This window comes from Echinops telfairi, unplaced genomic scaffold (assembly GCF_000313985.2).
Source record: "Echinops telfairi isolate 266 unplaced genomic scaffold, ASM31398v2 ScPeMD7_443;HRSCAF=831, whole genome shotgun sequence".
NCBI lineage: Eukaryota > Metazoa > Chordata > Mammalia > Afrosoricida > Tenrecidae > Echinops > Echinops telfairi.
In genome coordinates, this window is record NW_022104341.1 from 54605467 (window position 1) to 54633453 (window position 27987).

The window sequence follows — 27987 nt, forward strand, 5'->3', positions numbered from 1 at the left end:
GGCTTAGATAAAATTTCTTAAAAATCACAAACAATTACAGTACACTGTACAAAAGCAAAAATGCATCTGATACGTAGCTCCAATACGTAGCGATGCAGACAGAAGCGTGTACAGTATGAGCCAATCAGTGGCAGTAATGACAGAGCATGCATTGTTACGCAAAAACCGCGATAGAGTGAAGCCACAGAAGTCGAAGCGCGAAGTGGCGAGGGTTCACTGTATTCCATTGGGCAAATCTGTGTACTCCATCTCTTTAAATGTTACAGAATAAAGATGTACTAAGGTGCACCTGATTCAAGCCATGGTATTTTCAATTGCCTCACATGCATGTGAAAGCTAAGCAATGAATAAGGAAGACCAAATTGATGCCTCTGAATTATGAAAGCATTGAGTATTATAGGTAGCATGGACTGCCAGAAAAATAAGTAAATCTGGCTTGGAGGAAATGCAGCCAGAAAGCTCCTTAGAAGCAAGGGTCAGAAGACTGTTTCATGTCCCTTGTAGGTGTTATTGAGGAGAGCCGCTTTCTGAAGAACAACGTCAGGCTTGCAAAGTAGAAGGTCAGTGGAATAGAAGACCCTCAAGGAGCTGGATTGAGGACACACTGGCTGCAACAATGGGCTCAAACATAACAATTATGAAGGTGGTCTAAGACTAGCCACCTTTCAACCATATATACATAGATGTAGAAGTATATATGCATATAAATGCATTGCACTGCTAACTAAAAGGTTAGAGTTTCAAATCCACTAGCCTCTCTGAGAAAAAAAGATGGGGCTACCTTTTCCCATAAAGATTTTCAGTCTCAGGAACTCTACGTAGGGTTGTATGAATTGTATTGATTTGGTGGCAGAGGGCTATCATTAGTATATGCTTTGACAACAGGTTGTAAAAAAGTGGTTCACTCTAAAGGAGTATATTTTGGCAAAGGTGTATATTTAAAGGATACAATAAAACCTATATCCCTATATAATTTTAATGCATAAACTATGAACTATTTTTGTTTATAAAGTGTAGTTAGGGTCAACTCTATTTTTAAATTGAGTCAAGTATGCAAAGTACAAATTAAACTCAATTGAGAACTGCAGAAGTTTTCTGTCTTCTTCATAGAGGGCTCTCTAATTTCATTTTGTTAAATCTGAATCTTCAGTAGATTATCGTCTTAGTTTGTTAGGATGAAGCAATCTTTATTGCAATCCTCTAAAACAGAAGAATAACAAAAGTTTAGAATACAGTAATTAGTGTTCTGTGGTCCCTGAATTTAGACAAATCTCAAAATCCTTCATTATCAATGCTTTCAAGTGTATTTTAAAAATGTATCCAAAAATTTTGAAGTTTCTCAGGGATGCCACATTTTGGACACAAATATATGCATTATGCTTTGGAAAAGGTTTACAATTTTTTATTAAACGATTGCCATCTAGATGAGTGTATGCACTCACATGCATTCTAAAGCTCTGGCTTCCTCTCCCAGCGGTACCTTAAAATGCACACGTGCAGACCAACAAAGCAGCCCATCTCTTTATTGAAGCTATGCTCCAGGCTTTTTATGAAGAATGTCTGTATTTTTAAAAATCAGCGGATTATTGCTACTATGAATCAGAATGATTTTACAATTAGAGGGACTATTTTTCCATTTTATTACATTCGTTAATTTATTTTATTTTCTAAATACTATAGTATTAAAAAGAACAATTCTACAGTTGGTATAAAGCATATCAGTTAAAATATATTTAGTAAACTATTAATAAGTTAGTGATTTTACCAATAGATGTATTATTTTTCTATATAGTAAGACCATTTAAGTATAGAGGAAACTTTCACATTTTACCTCAAAGTACCAAATAATAACCTCTCATTAATTGTAAACTAGATTTTTAAAACAGTGTACCCCTTAATTGGTCATTATTTATAATATTCTCAGCATATCTGATACTTTACTTCTGTCTTCAAAATACATCAATAGAGAATTCTTGGATAGATTCGCTAACATTCACAGATGGAGACCACTTTAAATAAGTTTTGCAATGAACATTTTTCCCCTGTTAACATTTTTCCAACTTGTTATTTGAGAGTAATGCGAACACATTTCAAAATTACAATCCAAGAAAACAGTGCCTGTCACAAAGATGTCTTTCTAAGATTTGATCATGTGCCTTTCTTAGGGGACTAAGTAGATGCAATATTTTTTTGTTACTATTCTCCAAATTAGTCTATTTTCTTGCATCGCTTCCATATTTTGATAACAAAAACAACAACAGTTACTTAATACAAATGCCATCATCTAGTATTTAGGAATACTTTAGAAAAATGCGTTTCTCCTCTATTGCAAAGCTTTGAGTCCAGATTCATGTTCTTTTGCTTAATAAATTAGTCAGATTAATGGAGCTGCAGGATACTTGACTGAAACTAAAAAATTCTCAGCACTCCAAGCATAATTGTTGTCCTGTTTCCTTCAAAGGAAAGAAACTGTAATTAATTTCACATCTCTTTGGCAAATGAACATGGAAGGGGCTGAAATTTGGAATCCTGTATTCTCTTCCTCTCCATAATGGCAGATATTTTGATGTGGCAATAAATACCCAATTTATCTTGTTCACACGGAGTACACTGCACAGTAGGTAAAACCAATGAACTGCAGGACGGCTTTATTCTTCCTTCCCTTGCTGCATATTTTATAGCCTTTAATGTAGCTTTATTCTTTGCTAAATGCTTCCTTCAGGCAATTTGACAGATGGGACTTGTGTGTGTGTGCACTTGGTATTTGCAAAGCAAGAACAAATTTGCCTCTCTAAAACAGTTTCAAGTTAGGACTCAATAAAACTTACATGGCTGATTTTATTTATTTATTTTTGTTGTGTGTTTGTGGCTCATTTTTCTTTTTCTTTTGTCAAGTGGGTACTTAACATAGCAGAACTTCAAAGTTTCTAAGAACCTCTTACTAACACATCTTAAATATTAAACTATTCTATTGATTTTTAAGATGAAAAATCAAGGCACTATATATCCGGTTAAAAGCAATAAAACTGCCAACATGTACACATGCCTGGTGACTGTCAGATAAATGTGATGCTGTGTTAGCGCCTACAGGGAATATAATGGTTCAGGGCAATAAAAGTGGTTGACATGATGTGTAAGTTCACATTGAATCTCTCCTGAGAACTATTTTTACACCATCCCCACATGCAGAGTTGCCATAAATTAATAATCACCAAAGTGATTAACAGCTTTTAGTTAACCTTTTTCTATATTCATGAGCATGGCTTATAGTACAGTTTCGTATTGATAGTTGTTCAGTCCTAGCATTGGAGTGATAGATCAGTTCCTGGTTTGCAGGTTCTAAATTACATAACTTTGACCCTCATGAAAAGCCTCTTTCCTAATGGTAATTGATTTAGCAAAAGGTGTTCTGTAAGACATGGTAAATTTTCACAGGACTTGTATTAATGATCATGGCTATACTAATCCACCCAAGGATCCTGGGGGCACAAAGTTGTGTTAAATGCTTTGCTCTTAACTGAAAGGTTGGTGGTTTGAACAGACCCAATTGTCCCTTAGGAGAAACGCCCAGTAATGAATGTACTTCCACAACGTGTATAACCTATAACCAAGAAAACCTTATAGGGGAAGTTCTCTGCTGTCACAAAGAGTGACTCTGAGTCAAATTGACCTGATGGATAGCTTACAACTGTCCCTAAGTACAAAATAGATTTAGAGCAACAGTTCATGGAGAGCAGTGTAGGAAAAGGAAGCTACTTAAATGGAGGAGATAAAAGTAAGTAAGTATCCATCTGAAGGATAAGGCTTAGAAAGGAGCAGTAGATGCAATACTAACATTTTCATATGGCATAGCACTTAAAATTGTAGTCTCATCCTTCACCCTTAGGGTCTCCATTCTCTCTTCTTCAAGTCACCACCTGTCTTCCTGTCTGTTTATCTGTCTGTCTGCTGTATTATGGTGGCCTGGGTGTTGCTGTGAAGATGGAAGTATGAAACAAGTATTTAAAATATCATCAGGGTTACTCAGAGAGTAACTGAAAGAAAGGGATAGTAGAAGCACATATGGATGACAATCCAAGACAACTTCAATATAGATTAAAACTCCACCTAAAGAAAAGATGGTGAAAAAAAGAAGATGAATCCTCACAAATGGATCAATAAATAGCATTAGAATAAGCTGAGAAATCATTGAAGTTCCTAAGAATTTCATTTTACTGTATTCACAATCATGGAAACAGCGGTCAAGGGATCCATTGGCACATGGCATTGGACAAACTTGCTACCCACGCTTCTTCAAAGAGCCAAAGAGCAAAAGTTTCACTTTAAAGTTTAAGGTGTGCCTGATCCAAGCAATGGTATTGCAAATGCCTGGTGTGCTAGACGATGACTAAGGAAGACCACCAAGGAATCGATACATCTGAATGGTGACGTTCACAAAGAACATTGACTAGAACATGAAATGTCAGAAGAACTAATACATTTGTCTTGGAAGAAGTCTGGACAGAATTCTTCTTAGAAGCTGGGATAGGATGACATCAGCCCACTGACCATGGATATGCTACCAGGAGAAATACATCTCTGAGGCGGATATCATTTTTGGTAACATGAAGGGTCAGTAAAAAGAAGGAAGACCTTCAGTGGCTGGATCAACACAGTGGCTGGAACAATGGGTAAAATCTAGCATTACTTTAAACGATGGTGCAGGGCTGAGCAAGGTTCCATAGAGTTGTACATGTGGTTATCATGAGTCAGACTTGCTTGGCAGGATAATAGCAACAACTCCTCTTCTGAGATATTGTGGGATGTTGCCCAGCCCAGATCCTCTGGAGGATGGTAACACTCATAATCATAGCTGCCTATGACTCATAGATATGTTTATCTTTGGGTTCTCCCTTTCCCAAAGGGAATTACCTCACTCACGGTACATGCGTATAGTAACTGGTTGATGGTGGTTTAAGTCTTGCTTCCTGGTCTCCCTTTAGTCTAATTCTGAAATACTTTTCCAGTTGCAGTGCTGCCCATAGACTCTATTGAGGTCTCTGCTACAATCTCAACAATCCTGCTTAACTCACCAAGAGCCCTCCTACATACAAATCTTATCTCAGTGATTGTTTCCAAGGAAACGAACCCAAGATGCACTCACTCTCTCAGCTCACTGTTAGGACGTTCTGCCACACGTCATCAAATCTATCATAAGCACTAGACTGCAGGAACCCTTAGATTTGTTTGTAGCTTGTATATAACTCTATTGACTCTTCTCCCCTCTCCTTATTGACATTCTTGGGAGAAAGATGAGGTTTTCTACTCCTGTAAAGATTCACAATTTGGGAACCCACAGGGTTCTACTTTGTCCCACCAAACCAAATCAAACCAAACCAAACCAAACTCACTGCCATCAAGTCATTGCTGACTCATAGTGACCCCTGTGGGTTTCCGAGACTGTAACTGCTAACCACTCCACCACCAGGGCTCTGGTCCCTATGACTTGGAAAGGAATTGATAGTAGTGAGGTTTTTTTTAAATTGGGAGTTAATAGAAGTATCATATCTTTGCATAGTTCAATCATATCAAGCAGTATTGTACGATTGCTGCCACAATCAGCCTCAAAACATTCTTTTCTTTCTTGGACTCCTTGCTGCTCTTTCCTCTTTTTGCTCTTGGGGATCTACTCTACCCTTGTCTTTGTCCTACTTCTGTATATTATTGGATATGTTTGACTAACCAAGGTTTTGCTCCCTGTTTTCTTTTTTACTTACCCCCACCCCACCCCTGGGAGACCTCATTTGTACCCTTGGCTTTATAGCCCATCCTCATAGTTAAAATCCCCTGAATCCTTATCAATTTCCCCACTGCTCTCCTGCCCTCAGCAATCATTTGCATTGCAGCTGCTCTTGTTTCTCCTGCTAACCAGGTGCCCTGACCCCTGTCATGATCCGCATCAACCTCCCCCTGACACTGTGTCCACATAGAATTGAAACCAAGGTGCCACATTGAATGGTGTCAGTACTGCTATTATCATGGTCCTGCTCTTGTTTTAAGAAGGTGTTCCATTTTTATTTCATGAACCCTTGACGCTATAGAAGTTTTATTATGGATATAAAACTTCATGATGTTCTATCTATCCAGTTTCTTACATGCAAACTTTCCCCCTCTAGTATTATAGTGGAAAGACAATGGTCCTTGAGTCATATAGAAATAGAGTGCAATCCAGATTTTCCCTTTACCAATTGTGGTCACTGTGGAAAAGCCACATAACTAACATGCTACCACTTCAGTTTTCTTCTCTCCTATAGAGATATCATGAGTGCAAAATGAGGAAAGGTGTATATCAACATACATGAACTACATAGAAACTATTAAATGAATATCCATTTCCTTCTTCTGCCCTTTCCTTATAGCTATGGGTTTTAAAAACTAATGCAGTTCTAAATTTCAGCTAGAAAATGTTCTTTAAATTTCAGCTGGGGAATGTGCTCCTTGTTCAGCACCAATCATTTCTGAATAAAATCAGGCGGACATCAGAGTACCTCACGAGGCATCACGCCACCTCAGGGCATAGACACCAGATTGCTGGACCGTAAAGCGATTCAGGACAGCAGCCAGGTCAGCCCAGGAGGCTGGGGTATGCAGTCCGTAGCAGTTTCTTGGCTCTGGCCATCCCGGCCTTGGCCCTCAAGCACAGTCTGGGTCAATCCCTTTGCTTTCCTTCCGCTTCTCTCTCCTTTCCCAACGACTTCATGACTCTCCTCAAATTCCTAGCTTTTGCTTTCCTTGCAGGATATTTATAACAGTTAGGCAGGGAAGTTTATGTTGCTATGTGAGTGCCTACACAGGATCTGAAGAATTGTGTCAACAATGTTACTCTTTAAATTTGTATTTTCTTTGCACAAAAATGCCACATGCACCCTGGAATGGTGGGCTATCAATTTCAGGTTAATCACAAAATAACTGACACACATTCATGAGGATATGTGCTTGGAGATGGCTTGAAGGTTGGTTTGTTGCCCCCACTTTAAAGAAGCTACATCACTGTAAAGAAACCAAACACATAAACAAAATGAATGAATGGATAGTAATTTGTACTGGGAATTCAAGAGGACTTATGCAAAAATAGCAAGTTCCCATGGTGCGTTAAATTATTTTATTTAGTGCAATGCGGTAACCATACAGCTGTCTGATTTTGGCATGTATCTCTGAGAGTTATCATCACAAGGGATGAAGGGCATCCTGGTAGATTTCTTAATCTCATATTTAACTCATTCCAATCCATTTTCCATGTGGTTTCCAGTAGTTATCTTTCAAAGTTGAAGTACCTTCACTGCCCTGAACAGAAATGCATATGCAAAATGGTGTGGACTTTGTTTTACTTGCTGCTGTATACCAAGCACCTACCACTATCTAACAAGAGTTGAATAAGTAAACCATAGTGTTACAAAAGGCATAACACATATTTTTTTACATAATTTTAGAATTTATAGCTTTCATTATAATTATGATGGGAATTTTTTTAAGTTTCAATGATATGTTCTGATCATAAACTTGTTCTAAATATTCTTTATTTAGAAATGAATGTGCCCAATGTGATATGCAGGAGGGCCTTAAAAAGGTCATGGAAAACTGGAATTTAAAGATAATGGAAAGATAAAGTTTTCACACATTTTTGAAGCCCCACCCCCCACAGATTTCTTGATTTGAAAGGAACTATTATAAGCAAGGTTTACTTGTGTTTCCTATGTCCCATGTGCCCTATTGCTTCAAATTGCAATGCATTTCTTAGATCTTTTAAATTGAGTCTTTCATATGAACAACTGGAAATGAGTTGCTGAGTACCTAGGTGGTATGTATGATTTAGCAATGGACTATTAACCAACAGGCTGCTCATTCAAACCAACCCAGAGATGTCTTAGAAGTATGCCCTGATTTTTATCTGCTAAAGTCACAGACTCAAAATATTTTTGGACAAGTTTTCCTGTGCACATACATGGCTGGCAGGCTTTGAGTTAACTCCATAGAAACTAACTAATGATATAACTGATTAATAAGGGCAGAGATTTTGTCATTTTGTTTGCTAATGTTTTCCCAAAGGACCTCTGGTGATGTACCCATTAAGTAAATGGCGTTGAACAAGCTCCTCGGTGCGCCCTGTGAGAAAGGTGTGCCAGCCTGCTTCTGTTAAGGATTACAGCCTTTACTCTGTCCCTCGGGGTCACTAGGAGTCAGACTTGACTTCATAACATTTTTTTTTAAAAATTTAGTTATTTTTCCAACATCTAGACAATTCAATGAATGAAATATAATTATTGTCCCCATTGTCCAGATGAGGGATCATAGACAAATGAAATAATAAATAATATGCTCTATTTTATATACCCATAGATAATAATGCTAGGATTGTAAACTAGATAATGCAAATCCTCATACTGTACTTGCACCACCAGTAGACTCTACCACTTCTTCTTCTTACTTATACATGCATGACTATTTGTCAACTGCAGTAGTACAGAGAGTGGAAAGGTGTAATTTGTTAAACGTCGTAGGTCTCTAACATTTATCATCTGTAATATCACTGGGAGCCTTGGTGGCGCAGTGGTTACGTATTGGGGTGCGAAATGAAAAGTCAAGTATTCAAACCCACCAGTTGCTTTTCAGCAGAAACACTGGCTTTCTATTCCCATAAACAGTTACAGTCTCAGGAACTCACAGAGTAATTCTACTCTGCCCTATAAGGTCCATCGGAGTCAATATAAGTCAGTATAGGCTCAATGGCAGTATGCTTGTTTGGTTTGTTGGTCTTGTTGTTGCTGCAATATCACCAGGTCTTAATAGCAATGAGTATGGCAGTTTTAATTTTCAAATATTCTTTCTAGTAATTCTTTGAAACAATCCAGTGAAACATGAATGAAAGTAGAGTAACCAAAGTGTGTTGCAACCATTACTTGTCTGTGAGTTTGCCATTCTGTGGTGCTTGCTTGTTGCAGTGATGACAGACATTATGTCACCATTTCAAATATCAGCATGGTCAGCCATGTTGGAGAGATTTCAGTGGAACTTCCAGACCAAGAACAGAGTATGAGAAGGATTAGACGGCCCATTTCTGAGGGCTTACCTACTGACGACCTTGTGAACAGTGGCAGAACATTGTCTGATATGGTGTCGGAAGATGAACCCCGTATGTTGGAAGGCACTCAAAATACCAGTAAGGAAGGGAGTTACCTCCGTAACAAAACATCCATCTTAATGATGTGAATGGAGCAACACTTCTGGGATTGAAGGCTGTCATAAATGAAATTAAATATTTAAATAATGTATATATAATCAATATTCTAGGGCTCAGAGAGCTGAAATGGATGAGCTTTGACCATTTTCAATCAGATAATTAGATGGGTTACCATGTCCAGACAAATTCAAGAGGGATATCATAACATTGGTGATCAAAAAGCATCTCAAGATCGATCTTGAAGTACAATGCTTTGATACCATAATATTTATATGCCTACAAGGAAGACCAGTGAATATAACTACTATTTAAAACTTTACGCACCAACCACTAAGCCAATGACTGACACAGTTGCATCATGGTTACCTTGAATGTGTGCACAATCAAGAATGACAGAGGACTGGGCAACACTTAGTCGAGTGTACACAGGTTGCCATGAGTTAGAGTCAACTTGATGGCAGCAATCTATGTACACATCTCCATCGAATATTCAAAAGAATAAAAACTGAGAATTAAAGGCTACTGATAAATAAAGTACAAAGGATATATAAATACAATTTTAAAGAACAGTATTTCACCAATATCCATATAAAACAATGCTGAAATTTTAATAGACAAAATACAGTAAATGATCAAGATTTTCAAACTGGATTTTTTTAAAGCTACTATCTTCTGCTTGTAGTAACTATACATACAAGAACCAAATAAAGGTAAAAGTAAAAAGATTCAAAAATATAAATCATGCATAATGATAAATGGATCAATCCACAGAAAAGCTTATATTAACTGTGATTATCTCAGCTGATTTTTCAAGTTACTTTTGCTTCCTTGGCCATTTTATGAATTATTGGAATTTTTTATAATAGGCATGGATTAGTTATATAACCTGAAAAAAAAGTAAAGTTCTGGTTTTTTTCTTTTGGTCTATGAGTGACTATAAGATAAGGATTTAAAACAACAGTCAACTCCTGAACAATGTGAGTTTGCATTGTGTCAGCCCACTTGTACCCAGATTTTCCTTCTTTGTGTTATTGTGGCAAGCTCAAGGGTTGTAAGTGTCCCCTTAAAAGGCTATGTGTTATTAATCACAATCACATGTGTAATTCCTCTCTTTAATAACTTCTACCCCCTCACCTTTCCATCTCCCCCAAACTGATTACACAGAGATAATTAGTACTACATGTCGTTTTAAGTGGATCCTTACAACACTTAAGCTCACCACAATTCGCATGCCCTCGAATGGATTCTAACTCACAGTAACCTTGTATGATAGAGCGAAACTGCCCCTTTGGGTTTCTAAGACTTTAAACCTTTACAGAATTAGACAGCTCCATCTTTCTCCCAGAGTCCCTGTGGATTTGAACTGCTGACCTTGTGGTGAGCAGTACAATTCTTAGCTCACTGTGCTATCCGGGCTCCTCAAGCCCACCATAACAGCCCGAAGAACATAAAAAAAGATCCAAATATAAGTGGGTTAGTGACAAACTCATGTGATTTTCCAGGTCAACTGCTATCTCTTTCTAAATAAAAAGAAAATTTTGTGGCAAACCATAGAAAGATTTGGTGGCATTTGTGCCCTGATTACAGATATGAATTCAAGTATATAGTGCTAGGGCATGAAAATAAAAAATGAAATCTCACTTACACATTCCCATTTTGCTCTTTGTTATATGTTTAAATTTAGGGTTCAGAGATAATCAATAGTTCATAATGTATTTTCTGCAGCAAATATATTAAATACAATATTGGAATGACCTTAGGAGACCATTCATTCAGTCATTCATTTATGCCAGGTACTGATTGAAATACTTGTGAGGCTAATAGAATATTTGTCAGCTTGATGTATGAAGTCATTTATAAATGTACTAAATATACTAATATCAGATTATATAAGCATATCCATAGATATCCATATTCATATATATGATTAGACTACCCCCAAAATAGCATTTCCTTAAGAAAGGTACTTTAAATTGAACAAGTATTTCAGTTATGGGAAATGTTATGGTGTTTATAACTGGTAATATGATAAGAATAACACAAATCATAAAAACAAAAACTACCCAATCATAAATCTGAAAAAGAGGATTCTGTGACTGGATTGGTAAAGAATAATGGCACTATCTAGAACAGCGGTTCTCAACCTGTGGGTCACGACCCCTTTGGGGATCGAATGACCCTTTCACAGGGGTGCCCAATTCATACCAGTAGAAAAATTACAATTATGAAGTAGAAACAGAAATAATTTTATGGTTGGGGGGGGGTCACCACAACATGAGGAACTGTATTATAGGGTCGCGGCATTAGGAAGGTTGAGAACCACTGATCTAGAAGATGATTCCATCTTGTTTCCAGAATTGGATTATCTCCATAAGATTCTCACTGACTGACTAATCGCAGTCTCTAAAGGTTTTTTCTCCCGCAGGCATCTTCCACCTAGATTGTTAAGCAGTACTGTATTTAACACTGTTGATCTCTTTGAATGTCTATGTAGCTTTCGAAAACAAACCAAAACAAAATAACATTTTAACCTTGTTTTCTTTTTCCTTTTTCCTTAGTTTCTCTGGTTGATTACTCTTCTTCCTACCCAAATGTTGTTTTCAGAATTCTACTGTGGTCCCTGCTTTCTTTTCTCTCTCTCTTTATTTTCTAACTGATTAAATTCTGGTGGCTTCAACATCATCACTATGCAGATAAATCAAGGCTATTGTCCCCAAACCCCAGAGCTCCCGTCTGCATTTCCACTGTCGTTTTGATCATTTCCATCTTTCTATGTGATAGATCTCAAACTGAAATGATCTGTTTTTACAACCCGGGGTCATAGTGGTTATGGGTTGGACGGCCATCCTCCGGGTAGGCACTTGGACACCACCAGTTCCACAAGAGAAACCCAGGGCTCTCCTGTCCGGGAAACTCACAGGCTGTTCTACGTAGGGCCACTAGGAGTCAGTATTGACTCCAAGTCAGCGAGTTTATCTTTTTATAGTGATTCTATGGGACAGGATAGAACTACAAATCTTTACTAGAGCAGAAAAACCCGCTGTTCTCCCTGGGTAGAGGTGGTAGGTTCGAACTGCTGACCTTGCAGCTTGTAGCCCACTCATAACCCATTAAGTCATCAGGGCGCCCACAAGTAATGAGTTGGGTTGTTGGTTATCTACCTGAAAGGACCCCTAGTGGCAGATGGATGAAGGGACGCTCTGCTCATCGGAAGGTCAGCGTTCGCACCCAGGAGCTGGAAGCCTCTGAGACCCCATGCAGCAGTTCTGTTCTGCCATCGGGTCACTGGGAGTCCGACCAACTCATGGTCGCAGGATGAGTCACTTTGGAATCATTTTAAGTGCCATCCCTCAATGTTTTAGATCTCAAAAACGGGATCTCACATTAGTGGTCTATACCGGGTACATTTTATGGAGACCTCAGAGAAGAAGATATTTGTCTTATTAAAGTTTTCCTTTCCGTGTGTTCTGTGACCACTTTATTTTGAATGGTTAAAAGGTCCCACCTGAATTGTGCACGCAGCGGTTTGCTGTTCTCCCAACCCCGATTCCCTCCGCAATATACAGTACATAATACTACCAGGTTTGTAAAATCCTCTCTTTCTCTCTTTCTTTTGTAGCTCTGCTTTGAAGTTTCGTTATTTTTTAAGGTATAGTTGTCTTCATTTCCTCCTTAGCTAAACATAATCTTGGCTATAACCGAGATTTTTGAAAATAGAATTTTCTGTCTTCATACTGAAGGACAGAAAATTGCTGTGAGTGGTTGTGGAGTCACGATCCACTCTTAGCAAGCCTCAGTGACAGAATGGAACTTCTTTTCAACTTTCTAGGCTATAATCTTTTAAAATTTTATTTTATTAAAAGATAATTTTATTGGAGGCTCTGACAGCTCTTTTCACAATCCATGCAGCAATTGGATCAAGCATATTTGAACATAGGTTGCCATCATTATTTTCTAGACATTTACGTTCTATTGAGCCCTTGGTATCAGCTACTCTCCCCACCCCTCATGACCTCTTCATAAATTATAAATTATTACTATTTTCATATTTTACACTGACCACGCTCTCCCTTCCCCCGCAGTTTCTGTTGTTCATCCCCCTGCAGAGGGGTGTGTGTGGTTATGTGTCAATCATCGTGATCAGTTCCCGCTTCTTCCCCTCTGCTCCCCACTGCCCCCTACCCTTCTGGTATCACCACTCCCATTCCTGTTCCTGGGTTCCGTGTGTGTCCAGAGCTCTTATCACATATCTGTACCTGTGTACATGCTCCCGTCTAGTCCAAAGTAAAAGGCAGTACTGGGTTCATGATAGCGGGGGGCGAGGAAGTCTCAAGGAACCGGAGGAGTATTATGTGTTTCATCAGTGCTTTACAGCACCCGATTGATTTATCACTTCCCTGGACTCCTCTGTGAGGGGATGCCCCATTCTGGACAGATGGGCTTTGGGTCTCTGCTCCGGCTCTGTAGACCATAATCTCATGAGAGAAAATCCCCAGGCATTTTCTCCCAGAGAGTGACTGAAAAGCATTGAGCCATCGTCCTAACCACCTGCCTCCAAGATTCCTGCTATGAAGAGAGTGCAGATGAATTACTTTAAAAGACCTTGAATCTTGAAGATATTTTCCTGTCTATTCCTTCATACTGCACATTTGTATTACTTTAATGCAATTCAAGATAAAAGTTTAAATTCATAAACAAATACTAAAGTCTAATAATTTATAGTATAAACATTGTTGAGACCCTAAGCAATTGTTTAATGTTCTTATCAAAATATATGGTTCCAAGTGCCTGGATGTTTGATAGTTTATATGTGAAGTATTTATCACCCACACTTAATGATCATTCAGATAGTTTTTTAAAAGTGTGAGAAGGAAGACACTTCTGTTATTTATATAATTCTTTAAGAATCTGTACTGTTAAGTAACCAAAGCACAGTTTTACACATTTTATATCATTATAGAAATGTTTGTAGTATTTTGAACATAAGCATATTTATGTACAATGCTAAAGTATTTTGCTTATGGATACTACAACTATTTACTATACATTTCTGTTTCCAGGTATGCATTCAAAAATACTTGTTAAGAACTATTTATGTGAACTTTTATCTTGGAAAAATATTTCTCTATATATAAATACATAAATTATTATAATTTTAACATGTATAATTGGTTGTTAATTGTAAGTTTAGTTCCCTTACCTATATCAGTGAACTATTTGATTCAAGTTATCTCTAAAATCCCTCTTAGCTTTAACACTCTCTGATCTATTCAAATGTTCAAGATTTATTTGAGGATAAAGAATCAAGTCTAACCACGTTAATATGAAGCAATGGGGTTTCCAAAGGTTCTTCTTGCCATTCAACTAATCTTATTTACTCTTCCCATATTGTTAAGTCCATTTTTATCCATTCACCAACATATTACAAGCATTTCTCATTGAACCTCCTATTTCATTTCTTCAAAATGTCAGAGAGTACTGATAATGAAAAGCTCCTGCTTAGTGCCTGGATTTCATTTGATATCTCCTTGAAATTTTGAGATATAACCTTCAAAAGTGAATGTCATTTCCATATATATATATATATACACACACATACATATATATATGTAAAGCATGATAAAATAATTTCCATTAATGGTTTATGTGAGAGAAATCAATACATTTACATAGTGATGAAGTACATCACAAATATTTATGGAGAATCAATTACTTTTGGTTTTCTGTTTAATGAAGGAATATGTTACAGAATTTGCCTCTTAATAATAAGACCTGAGAAAAGATACAATATCTAAACTCATATTCCTGGCCAAAATTATGTCATTAGAGTATAAGTTTCTTGAAAAGACAGTTATACTTTGTCCTAATTATTTCTCTGATATAAGGCAACCCAAATACTGCAAAGTATAAATTAAAAATGTTAAGATTGCATTTGTTCATTATTGAATAAAATTTCAAGAGCAGTACTGAATCCCATGTATGTAAGCAAAGTGAAATAACAGAATATCTACTTGCTAGTTATTCCTGTCTCTGCAGACTTCTAGGTTGTGACCACTTTGACTTGCATTGTTTTTCATGTAGCGGGCTCCTTTAAAAAAAAAGAAAAAATTAAAAATTTAAATTAGCTGCACTTATAGTCAAATGCATCTAAATGAACAAAATAAACAAGAATGAATGTGAAGAGTTTCATCTGAAGTTTGTCTAATTGTCAGGTTGCACATCTTTTTAGAAAATTTCCACAAACTAATACTATCACATTCTGAGTGGTGGCTATAGAAATTCAGTGTGTAACAAAAAAATGATACAGTTGTCTAACATTCCTTTAGGACGAAACCAACAGATTCAAGGAAAAATCTTTGTATTGATTTTCTATCATGCCTGTTTTATTCCTAAGAACTGAATGATAAACGTGAAATATATTTTCCTTGTCTTATCAACGATTATCTGGGCAGATCATAACCATATTGAAATAATAATTTCTGTCTTCTTTTAATAATATATTTTTAATCAGAATATTACTTCAGCAGAAATATAATTTTCTAACTATTACAAGAATTTTATCAATTAAACATGGAACATCCAGAATTTTAACTATTATTTATATTTTTTCCAAAATACATTTTAGAGCCTTCAAGAACAGCTTTAATATCTAAGTCCTGTTATATACAATTGGTTTTATTAAGCAGGTAGTGAGGTGTTGAAAATTGTCTTGGTTTTCTTATGTCCTCTTTAAATTTTTTGTTTGGAAAAGTTGCACTAAATAATAACAGAGCTTTGTTTTTCAACTCAAACAAGCCAAACACTGACTGATTGCGCATTGATCTAAGTGCTTTTTGTCCCTGGTTACCTGTTGGACAGATAACGAGGTTCACAGTTCAAAACCATCAGCTACTCGAAAGGAGAAAAATGCAGTGAAGAGTAAGTGTCAGAAACCCACAGGGGGACACCCGCTCTGTCCTAAAAGGGTGTTATAAGTCAATCAACTTGATGGCAGTGGGCTGCTGTCTTTATATATATTTTTACAGAGATGTGTGGATTCTATAGATAAAAAGGTACATTTAGAGTATCATATTAATGAATCATTTTAATGTATCATTTTCCTTATTTCTTATATTTGTCTTGTGTATGGAAATGCATAGAGCACAAATTATATTGCATAATGATTGTGTATATCTCTAGTAACCTCTTACATATATCACTTTTTAAAAACATGATTTTATTATTAAAAATACATATGAGTACTTGGGGCTCTATATTTTAATTATAATACACTGAGTAAATTAAGCTATTACCCTCTCTGCACATGTAATAATTGTCAATGTTAATGTACTTTACTTTGTTTTTAATCATCACTAGAAATTATCAACAGTGTTTAAGATATAATCCTAAGAACATAAAACTTTATGAACTCAGAATAACTAAGGGAGAAGACAACTGTTACTGTATGAATTTAAATCAAGAAATATATTAAAAATTCTCTTCCTATAACTTGCACTAACAGCATGTTAAATATAAAGAATATTTGATAATAACCAAACCATTGCTGTCCAATCAATTCCAATTCATAGCTATGCTATAGGACAGGGATTTCCACACTGAAACTTTGGGGCAGTAGACAGCCTCCTCTTTTTTCCATGAACTTGCAAGTAGGTTTAAACTGCCAACCTGTGGTTAGCAGTCCACTGTATCCATAGGGGTCCATGTGATAGTAACATTTAAGTAATAAATTACTGTTCAAACGGTGGTTCTTAGGGATCTATCCTATAAATAGATGAGTGGTCATAATTTCATGTACCAAGTGTTTATATAGATAAATTAGTGCTGGAAAAATGCTTGAAAACAATGTTTTGCCCTTGAGAGATATTTTCTAACCATTTTCACCGCATCCATTTTGCATTTTCCTATTAGGAACTTTATTGTAGATTAGTCAAGATTAAACAATGGACTAATGGACCGTGCAAACATCAGTTTCCATAACCCTGAAACAAGAGAGCTACATGGTGCTCTGCTTACCACTACCAACTGATCTGAAAAAAAGATGATATGAAACGGTCCTAGATTCAGTAGAAGGGAAATGTGGGACAGAACTCAGGATTACAAAATAGACCAGGCTTACTGGTCAGATAGCCACTGGTGGGAAGTCCAAGACTATTGCCCAACGATTTCAGATCACAAGGGCAGCATTTCACTAAGGACAAAGTTTAGAGGGCTGCCAAGGCAGAATGGAAACAGGAAGCAGAGAGGGCAGGGGTGTTGGCACATGGAAGGGATTGCAGTGGATGAGCTTAAGGTGTATAGGCATTGTTGAATGTAAAATGGCTCAGTAAACATTCACTTGATTCACAAGAAAACTTTAAAAACAAAAAGATAATGGAAGATTTTCATGAACTCTTTGAAGCCCATTGGTATTTGTCAATTACTCTGACTCCTTTCCTGAAGCTTCTCTAAAATTCAACACATTGAATGGAATATACGGCTCAATTTAGAAAAAGACCCCTGGGTTCCCTAGTCATTTGCTGATGGCTTTTTGGAGTACCCAGGGTCAGTGTGCCAGGCCTCCTTCATGGGGTATGGGTGGGGTTTGCTTTGGAAAATTCCATCAGGAATATAAAGTGGTTTGAACTCTTTCTAGTCAAACAAGGGATGATGACCTCCAACCCCTCTCAAGGACAAGGGAGAAAGGAATTTTCCATCTGAGTATTATTTAAATAATAATAAGTTATAGATGAGTCACTTAGGGTACAGTATAGCAATAATGAAACCCACAACCTTCCTCTAGTTCTTAAACACTTCCTCCCCCCAACTACCAGGACCCCAATTCTGCCTTGCAGACCTGATTAGACCAGATGATGCACAGCTGTACAGATGGGAATTGGAAACGCAGGGAATCTAGGACACATGAACCTCTCAGGACCAGGGGTGACAGTGGCGATACCAGGAGAGAAAGGGGGTGTCGAAAGGGGGAATTGATCACAGGGAGCTACATATAACCTCCTCTCTGGGGGACGGGCAGCAGAGGGGTGGGTGAAGGGAGACGCCGGACAGTGTAATATAAGATACAATAATAATTTATAAATTATCAAGGGTGCATGGGGGAGAGGGGAGGGGGAGGGGAAAAAAGGAAAATGAGCTGATTCCGGGAACCCAAGAGGAAAGCGAATTTTGGGAATAATGAGGGCAACAAATGTATAGATGTGCTTTACACAATTGATCTATGTATTGTGATGAATTGTATGAGCCCCAATAAATTGATTTTGGGGAAAAAAAAAAAAGTAATTTGCTCTCGTTTCTTGTGATTGAATGAAATTGGCCCCTGCCCAAACCCTCAATGAATTGGAATGACACAAGAGATACACCAATGGCTTCCAACGTACCAAGATCATGAAGATGGCAAAGGGCCAGGCAATGTGCCGTTCCATTAGACAGCAGGTCTCTATGACTCAGAACCACCTGGAGCGCAGCTAACGCAGCTCGTGCTACCTGCTTTGTGTCGTCTTGATGCTGCAGAGCAAGGAGGTAATTTTAGGGAGGGACCCCTACTTTTAAACGTTTTCTTACAGGAGATATAACACACTTAATCACAGGTACCATCACGGTTTTAAGGTCAACATTAAAGGAAAATATAAAAAGGAAACTTTTGGTTAAAATAGGAACAAAATATCAGCCTTTTTATTGGTGACTTAAAATGAAATGCTGAAAAGAAAATAGATTAAACTAAAAAAATGTACCTCCTTTCAGTTGGTACAAAGTAGACTGGCCAAGTGCCTGAGGCTCCAGGTTGAAGTCCATTTAAAAACACATGTTGGGAGAGTTTATAAATAGATGTATTGTTTGCAAGCTTCTGGAAAGGTTCTTTGCTTTGGGACGTATCTTTTGTTTTGTGGCATTTCGGGATTCTACTTTTAAATCAAAATCCTTAAAATACAATCTCCTCACTCGGTGCTTCTGTTGTGTGTAAACAGTGACACAAAAGAGCCCCACTTATTGGAAGGAGTAGGGAGAAGCTCATTCTCACTCGGATGCACTTTTCTCCTCCGTGTGCTTGTTCTTGATCTTGCTTGAGTCTGTGATACATTTGACTTGCCTCTTTGACATGCTGCTCAAAGTGGAAGTGTCATATTAAAAGTCCATCGAGTATAAGGTTCTACTTAAATTCAGGTCTCCCAGAGTCAAGAGCCTAGTTCAATTATACGTCTAATCAGTGTTTATCACCCTGTAGACACTTCAATATTTAACAAGGGTTGCGACAGCACTTGACATATTTCTGCATGGTGAATAGGCCAGATTTGGGTGCCCAGCACTACAAATGTTCTGCTTCACATTTTGATTATATTTAAATGTGTGTATCCTGAAATTGTTTAAATATTCATTAAAATTAACCTTTCCAATAAGACGGTGCAGTGGGCACTCTTGATAATACCTAACAGTTAGATGTCAGTTTCTGATGACCTAATAAATGAAATTTTCAAGGTTTCAAAATGTCAAGAAGGGTTTGAAATCTATATTGACTTGGCCTGTGAATTTAAACCCAGGCACATGGAAAATGTTCTCCTAGTGAGACTTCCTCTGACGTACTTTGAACATGCTGTCGGGAAAGATCAGTCCTTTGAGGACATCGTGCTTGATAATGCAGAAGGGCTACGGAGAGAGAAGGGAGACTGACACGTGGCTACAGGAATGGGGTCACACATAAGACGATTGTGAGGAGGCTGCAGGAGTGACCGGTGCTTTGTTCTGTTGTACATGGGCTCCCTGTGAGTCAGAACTGATTCCACGGATTCGCCAGCTCTAAGGCATCACGACGTGGACGTGTCTTGAAGTGTAGTGAATTAGGGACATTCAGGGAGAATGAAGAGTCACAAATGGGCCACTATACCTAGATTATTGTCATCTCACCTTGATCTGTCTGAGTCTTTGTTGCTTTTTATCAATTCTAAAGGCATTGCCTGCTTCCTTATAGCCTGGTCACTATGATTCCAATTTATTTACCTCTAAGACTATGCTTTACCTGGAGATGAATTCCTAAAACTGCTTGATTTTGTTTCATTAACTCAGGACTATAAGGCCATGAAGAAGGAAAACTAGCACCTACTGAATACGCTGCATTTATTGCCCTGGTTATTGGTTCCAGACAGAGTTCTGGGCAGTCTCAGATCAGGTTTCCCCACAAGAAGGACTTGCTTGAGACAAAGAGCAAATTATTTGTTTGCAAGGTAATCCTAGGGAACAGCAAGTGGTGCAGCTAGAGAGGAGGGAGGGGAGGGAGCCAGCAAACAGTGTGTGACGAAGCCTGTTACTACTCTGGGCAATCCAGACTCTATCCTGATGGAGAACGTGGAAGATGAACGTACCTCAGGGTGTTATTTGGGAGTTTAAAATCAGAGCCACTTGGTACATATGAATAGAACACTCTGAAAGCTACAATGTAAAGTTTTCACTTGAGTCTGGAATCCTTATTGAATTTTAAAGTAGCAGTTGCTCTAACCTTGATGCTAATCTAGCCATATGCCCTAAACAAGACATTCCATTGCTCTGAGGTCTGGCCGGTAAAGGATTTCAGTTTCCATTTCCAGAGGGTCTTTCCACTATGGTCAAACAGATGAAAGATATCATAGCTCATACCTGAAGGTTTTTCATGCATTACTTTATCAATAAATCTTCACAATGGACTCTCAGAAGTGGACATGATTGAGGAAGCAATTTTACTAACAGGTTTTCAGAAAAACCTGTTCTGCCACTGTCAGTGACCCGCCTGCAATCAACTACCGGACACCCTAACTACGCACTGCCATCAAGTTGGTTTTCACGCATAGTGACTCTCCGAGACAAAGTAGAGTTGCCCATTTGGGTTTATGAGTCTGTTAATGTTTACAGGAACACAGTCTCATCTTTCTCCCCTGGACTAGCCGTTGGGTTCAAATAACAGAATTTATTCTATCACTTGGGCCGAAGGACAAGTATCTTGAACTAATCACGTAATCCCATATTATCCACCTCGCCACATCTAGGTACCCTGCCTGCCTTTGTCTTCCCTGATTGTCTTTTAGTTAAATATGACTTCCAGTTCCAGCTCTGACAACACACCAATGTAATTTTGCCCATTGTTTGTAGGAGCTTTCATCTTCACTTTCTAAACTGGAAGTGGATCATCTCTATTCCTCAACAAACTTCTGCTGCCCTTCCTGAAAACAGATTCCATGGCCTTGCTCTATGACAGTGCCTCAGAGAAGCGATGTGGAAGATGGGTTATTTATTCTCCAACTACCATTGCTAATGACTGAGGGCTGCCCCCAGGAACAGTAATTCCTCCGTTATTTTCAGCTTGCCCTGAATGAAAAAATGGAAAACAATTTCTTGGGAAAAATAGCTAGTGTTCCTATTTAAATGGCATCTGCTGAAATGGTAGGTTGAGGGCATATGGGAGGACTCTCAACAACTATAGAAGCATGTGCTCATTTAAATCAATGTCTTGGTAGAACTATCACCAGAATGCTCCTTAGAAGCAAGGATGGTGAGACTTTATCTCACATACTTTGGACATGTTACCAGGAGAGACCAGTCCCTGGAAAAGGACATCAAACTTGGTAAAGTAGAAGGGCAGCAATAAAAAGAAAACCCTTGATGAGGTGGACTGACATAGTGGCTGCGATAATAGACTTAATATAGGAATAATTGTTAGGATGGTGCAGGCCTAGGCAGTGTTTTCTTCTGTTGTACACAGGGTCTGAACCAATTCCAGGGCTCTTAATAACAACACCACTATAAAGAAACTTTCTCTGAAAACTCAGTTCAAAGTTGGATACCCCAGTTTTCTCCAAATTGTTCCCTTTTATCTGAACTTTTATCAAAATTGTTCATTAGTAATTTAATCGTGTGTGTGTATGTGTATCTGTCTGTCTACATACTGCCTGTATTTGTAAAGATCCATTTTGATGTAGTGAGCCACACATTTGGCCTCTAACCAAAGGTCAGTAGTTCAAAAGCCCGAGCCAGTCCAAGAGAAAAAGATGAAGCTTTCTACTCCCGTACAAGATTTGTAGTCTTAGAAACCCACAGAGGCAGTTCTACTCTGCCCTATCCAATTGCTATGGTCAGAATCAACTTGATGGCAATGACTTTGTTGTTGTTGTTTTAAAATATGTTTTTATCATTAGATTATGAACAGAATGAAGCCAAGAAATGACCTAATACCTTGTACAAAGTAGGAAACCAACACTTGTTGAATAAGTGAATGAATGAATCACAGTCCCACACGAAGGAGTGTCATCTTTATTAGCAGACAAGTAAGTGGCAATGGAATTTTAATCCAATGTGGTGTGGCATCAAATCTAAGACATTTACGTACTGTGATAATGGTGCCATGCTGGTTTCCTATTTCTTGCTTCAGAAAACACAACTATTTCCTATTTCCTACATCATTAAATCTAAACTCCTCTTTTTGGCATTCAAATATTTGTATAATATTGTTAAAGTCATTTTGCATTAATAATGCTAATAAACAAATATGATCCTGGATGAATAATCATATGTGAAAATAAGTTTCAGGTTGTTTGTGGTCACCAATTAGTTCAATATGAGAAAACTGTGATTTGGCCTCAAAAAAAAATCTAATTAAAAAGGCGGCATGAATGTAAATATAAATTCTAGAGCAGTCAGAAGGATGCGTGCAGATATAGTGAATACTAGACTCTTTCTGACATCGTGATAAAAGTTGAGAGTTATTGGAAGTAGGGAAAATTCCTTTCATCTAAGCGTACATGAAAAATTGATTTTTAGATAACTATGTCTACATAAAACCCACACAAGTATACAAGCAAAATAAAATCATTAAAGAAGCCAGAAACAAGAGAAAAAGAAAATTTAATCCTACTTGGGTTGCTAAGGATGTGCAGATGGTCTCATTTGTATTATCTCACTTAAGTCTCACCATACAGGTATTAGCATGACTGTCGAGTCTGACAAAGCATGGAAAGAATTTAGTATTCAGTCATGCAGCAAAGACATTTTTGAAAGGAGAGTACAGTTAATTCACTTAATAAATAAACAGATAAGGATATGAAAAATTTTTTTTGCAGGGTGGAGAAATGGTACAATGTATTGATTGGTCAAAAACGCTCACAACATTTCTCTATATGATCTTTATTGAATAGGCTTTTTCTGTTAGGGATAAATAATGAGCTTATAAAATAGAGTAGAACTGGGCTCCTGAGACTGCAGATCATTGCAGGGCACAGCTTTATCATTTTACTGCATAGCAGCTGCTGGACCTGAACCATCAACTTTTGGTCACATTCATTAGCTCACTGAGTTATAATAACTCCTTTCTCAGACTCTGTAACATTATTTAGATAGTTAACAATAATCTAATGTTTAAAAGAAGTTACAATTTACTACATTTTTACATCTAATTTATTGATTAGTTTGACAAGATAGCTTAAGTTATTGGGAAAGTTCCACTTGACAGTGTTTACTTATGAAAAACAAATGTATTTCTAAAAGTTTAGCAAACTTTGTAAATAAAGTCTTAAAATGATTATAAAGTTTGCCAGGTTTATAAGTAGAGCTGATATTCAGCTTTAAAAACAAATGGAAAAACTTGGTTTATTAAAGTTAAAAATCTTAATTTTGTTAGATATGAATTATTTAACATTGCAAATAGTGTATACTCTGTACAAAAGTCATCCTAGAACATGAAAAACTCAAAATGGCCAAAATTGTCAGGACATGATTTCATAGTGGTCCAAAGTCAAAATTATGATAAACTACTCAATTGAGTAATGTAATTTGCAAAATGACTTTAAAAGAAGTTCTGCAAAGACACTTAGTTCATATTTTTTTCCATTTTCTTGTTGTTATTCTTTGATAATTATAATTTTAATTATAAGTTAGGTGGAGATTTACATTATAGATCGAATTTGTATTCAACAACTTAAAATACTAATTAAACTCCCCACTAGTTTACCCTCTAACCTCTCCTTGATTTCTCCTTCTCTTGGACTGCTATTATTATTGTTATTTGTTTTTTGCCATTCAAAACTTGTGTATGCTTTTAAATTAAAAAAAAACCATTCTCTTTTTAGTATGGGAGTACAAATAAACTCTTGGATATTACAGACGTTAGCGTACTAGAAAAATTAATTGACTGGATTCTCTTAAATCAAACTGGATTATATTATTCCCCAAAGATCAGAAGAGATTTATTCTAGAAAAATTACCAATGAGAAAAATGCACATTGCAATTGCTCAGTATGTACTCAATGAACTAAATAATAAAGACTACACAAAATAGAAATTTTTAAAATTTAAGTTAAAGTCAATTTATCTATATATATATTTAAAACACAAAGTAACCCACTAGCCAAATTATTTATTTTTTTGAGATTTAGGAATTACATGGAAAACATTCAGATAAAATAAAAAATAATGATGAAAGTCAAATTCACCCTACCTATCTGTCTGTCTGTCTGTCTGTCTATCTATCTATCTATCTAGCTATCTATCATAGTTCTATTTCTATCCATCATCTATCTTATCCATTATCTGTCTTTCTATCTATGTCTACGTATATATGTATATAGAAGCTTGGTGGTGCTATTGGGTAATGTGCTGGAGTGGTAAGAAGAAAGTAGGTAGTTCAAACCCACCAGCTGCTCTTCAGAAGGAAGATGAGGTTACCTGATCCCCCCAAATTTGCAACTTCAGAAACCCTCTATAGAGAGTTGACTCAATATAGTGGATTTTATACCAATATATTCATATGGTATATAATATTTGCACTGCAAATGATGTGTGCTATTAAATGTTATTTGAGATGTACTGCATGCTATGTGATATAATACTGTGTGATGCATGATATGCACATAGGGCTATGGGTTAGGTGTTGGACTGCTAATTGAGAAGTTGTGCTTCAAATTCATCAGCTGCTTCTCAGGAGAAAAATCAGAATATCTGCTCCTATGGAGATTGCAAGCAAACTCAAGCAACACTCTGTGGCTATAAGTTGCTGGTAGTGGGTATAAGGTATACATTATATATGATATAAAAATAAAAGTATATAAATGCTTTTTTGCCCATATCCTTTCATTATGAAGTATTTTCATGTTATCTAAAGGACATTTCTAAATGAACTTAATATACTGAATATCAATGCATGTTAATGCATAGCAATTCAGGAACAAAATTCTTTCAAGTATTTTAACTATTAATTTATATATCTTGTAATATAGAATGCACAAACAAGAGCTCTAACAAAATAATTTACTTTCTCAAATTTTGGAAATAAATGGAAGTAAATTGGATAAAATAAGGAATCAAATACACTATATATTATATATTCCTATATTTTATATTATGTGATATGGTATAATATATGACATATGTAAAGTATGTTATATGATATATCTAGATTTTTATGAAGTATTTGTATGCTAGTTAAAAGGTATTTCATAGTGAACTTAATGTATAAGAATGAATAGTATACATACACACAAATGTATATGCACAGTTATGTAATCTGCTAAAGAATTCCTAAAGATCAGAGACTTTGTTTTTTAAATAGAATAGATAAGTAGATAATATAATTTGTGGTAAATCATGAAGCACTTCAAAATTATGCCACTCTTGGATAAATTAACCAAGGAAAACAGTTTAATACTAAAAAATTGCTTCCTCAATTCTCACAGTTTCCCTACTCTAGTTAAAAATATCAGAGTAAAGAAAAATTTTGCTAAATCTTAGATTAAATGAGATCCAGGATCTATACAAAGGTATCAACACTTAGATTTGAAATTGAAACATAGAACCATATTAGCCATTATATGAAACAAAAATAAAGCAAGATATATTTACAGTTGCTTGAAGCATTTAACAATTATAGAAAATAATAAATCTATTATATAACTCCTATTGAGTGAATAAGGGTTAAATCAACCTGAAGGGATTGGGTTGGTTTTTGCATTTTTGGATTTTAGAAACCAAAGGAAAAGAACACACTTAGCATATCTAGGTTTTTTTTCTTAATTGAAAGATCATTTTACTGGGGGCTCTTATAAATCTTATTACAATCCATGCATCAATTTTATCAGGCATATTTTTACATATATTGCCATTATTATTTTCTAGACATTTACTTTCTCTTGAGCCCTTGGTATCAGCTCCTCTTTTTCCCTCCCTCCCTGCCCCACCCTCATGACCCCTTGATAGATTATCAATGATTATTATTTTCATATCTCACATGACCACTGTCTCCCTTCCCCCATGGTTTCTGCTGTTCTTACCCCTGGAAGCGGGTGTGTGGATACGTGTTGAACATTATGCTTGGTTCCTCCTTCCTCTCCTTCTCTCCCCCCTTCCCCTACCCTTCTGGTATCACTATTCCCATTCCTGTTCCTGAATTCCATGTGTCGTGAGCTCTTATCTCTTACCTATACCTGTGTACACGCTCCTGTCTACTCCAAAGTGAGAAGCAGCACTGGGGTCATGATAGTAGGGGGGTGAGGAAGTCTCAAGGAATCAGAGGAATATTGTGTTTAATTGGTACTTTGGTGTGCCCTGGTTGACTCATCCCTTCCCTGTGACCCTTCTGTGAGGGGATGTTCCATTGTCTACAGATGGCTTTGGTTCTCTGTTCTGACCCCCCTCATTCTTAAGATGTTTTTTCTGGTTTGTTTTTTTATTTGTTAAGGGTTTTCTGATGCCTGCTACCCAGTCCCAATGACACCTCATGATTACACAGACTCATGTACTTCTTCCATGTGGGCTTGTTGTTTCTCTGCTGGATGGCCATTGCTTTATTTCAAAGCTTTCAGACCCTAGTACTGTATCGTTTAATAGCAGGGCACCATCTACTTTCTTCATCACATTTGCTTATGCACACATTTTGTCTTCAGTGATTGTGCCCAGGAGGGTGAGCATCACAGAAAGACAGTTTGTTAGAAAACATTCCTGTATTGAGAGAGGTATAAGCAAAGGCCCAAAGTCCATCCACTACCTCAGTGTACTGCCATATAAATATATGTACATAGGCCAATGCCTCTATTTTTATGGTTTAATGTATTTACATATGGACACACCTATGCTTATACGACTATCTGTAGCTTTGCTTTCTAGATCATTCTTGTGTTTCCTTTTATCTTCTTTCTGCCTCATCATCATGCTCACCCTACTTCCGCCTCTTAGTACTTCCTCTCAGTTAGATTGCTGTTGCTCGAATGCTGCCAGCATCTCTATATCCTCCTTGTTGATTTCACTTCCCTAGTTGTTCCCCTGTCTATGGTGTTGTTTGCTCACTGCACCCTACACCCTCCCCCTTCTCCCACCAAGTCCTTCCAGGACTGTTGGTCCCTTTGCTTTTTCCTTGAGCTTTCTTCCCATGCCTGTCATGTAAGCAGGCAAACCATCAATGGCATAAATCAAAAAAAGAAAACAAATGGTTGAAAACCGAAAAAAGAAAAGAGAGAAAAAGCATACATAAATTCGGGTCTGTATGCTGGCCTTTATGACTAGCTCCCCAATGGTCCTGGGGGAATTCTGAGAGCTGCCCTTCCTAGCTTTAAGTCTTTTTTCAGGGGGCACTTTAGGGGCTTTGTGGTTTTGCTTTGCCCAGTTGCTGATCTGTTATGTTCTCTTCTTGATTTTCCCCGCACACTCAGTATATCTTAAACTGAACTCAAGAAAAAAAATCCAAGCTTTGAGATGCAACATTGAAAAGTTCCATGGGCAGGCCTGTCTGGATAGGACAGGCTGGATGAACAATCTGGAGGAGAAAACAA

At 37.1% G+C, this 27987-nt stretch overlaps 1 protein-coding gene across 7 annotated transcripts in view; it reads right to left on the reverse strand.

Moving 5' to 3' along the window:
* LRRC7 (leucine rich repeat containing 7) overlaps nt 1-27987 on the reverse strand; it is a 595712-nt gene that overhangs the window by 418469 nt on the left and 149256 nt on the right. For all 7 annotated transcript variants that reach the window (XM_045292109.1, XM_045292107.1, XM_045292106.1 and 4 more), the window contains exon 3: nt 15229-15305. In XM_045292109.1, the coding sequence (XP_045148044.1) occupies nt 15229 (1 nt within the window). In that variant the 5' untranslated portion in view covers nt 15230-15305. The remainder of the gene's footprint in view (nt 1-15228; nt 15306-27987) is intronic.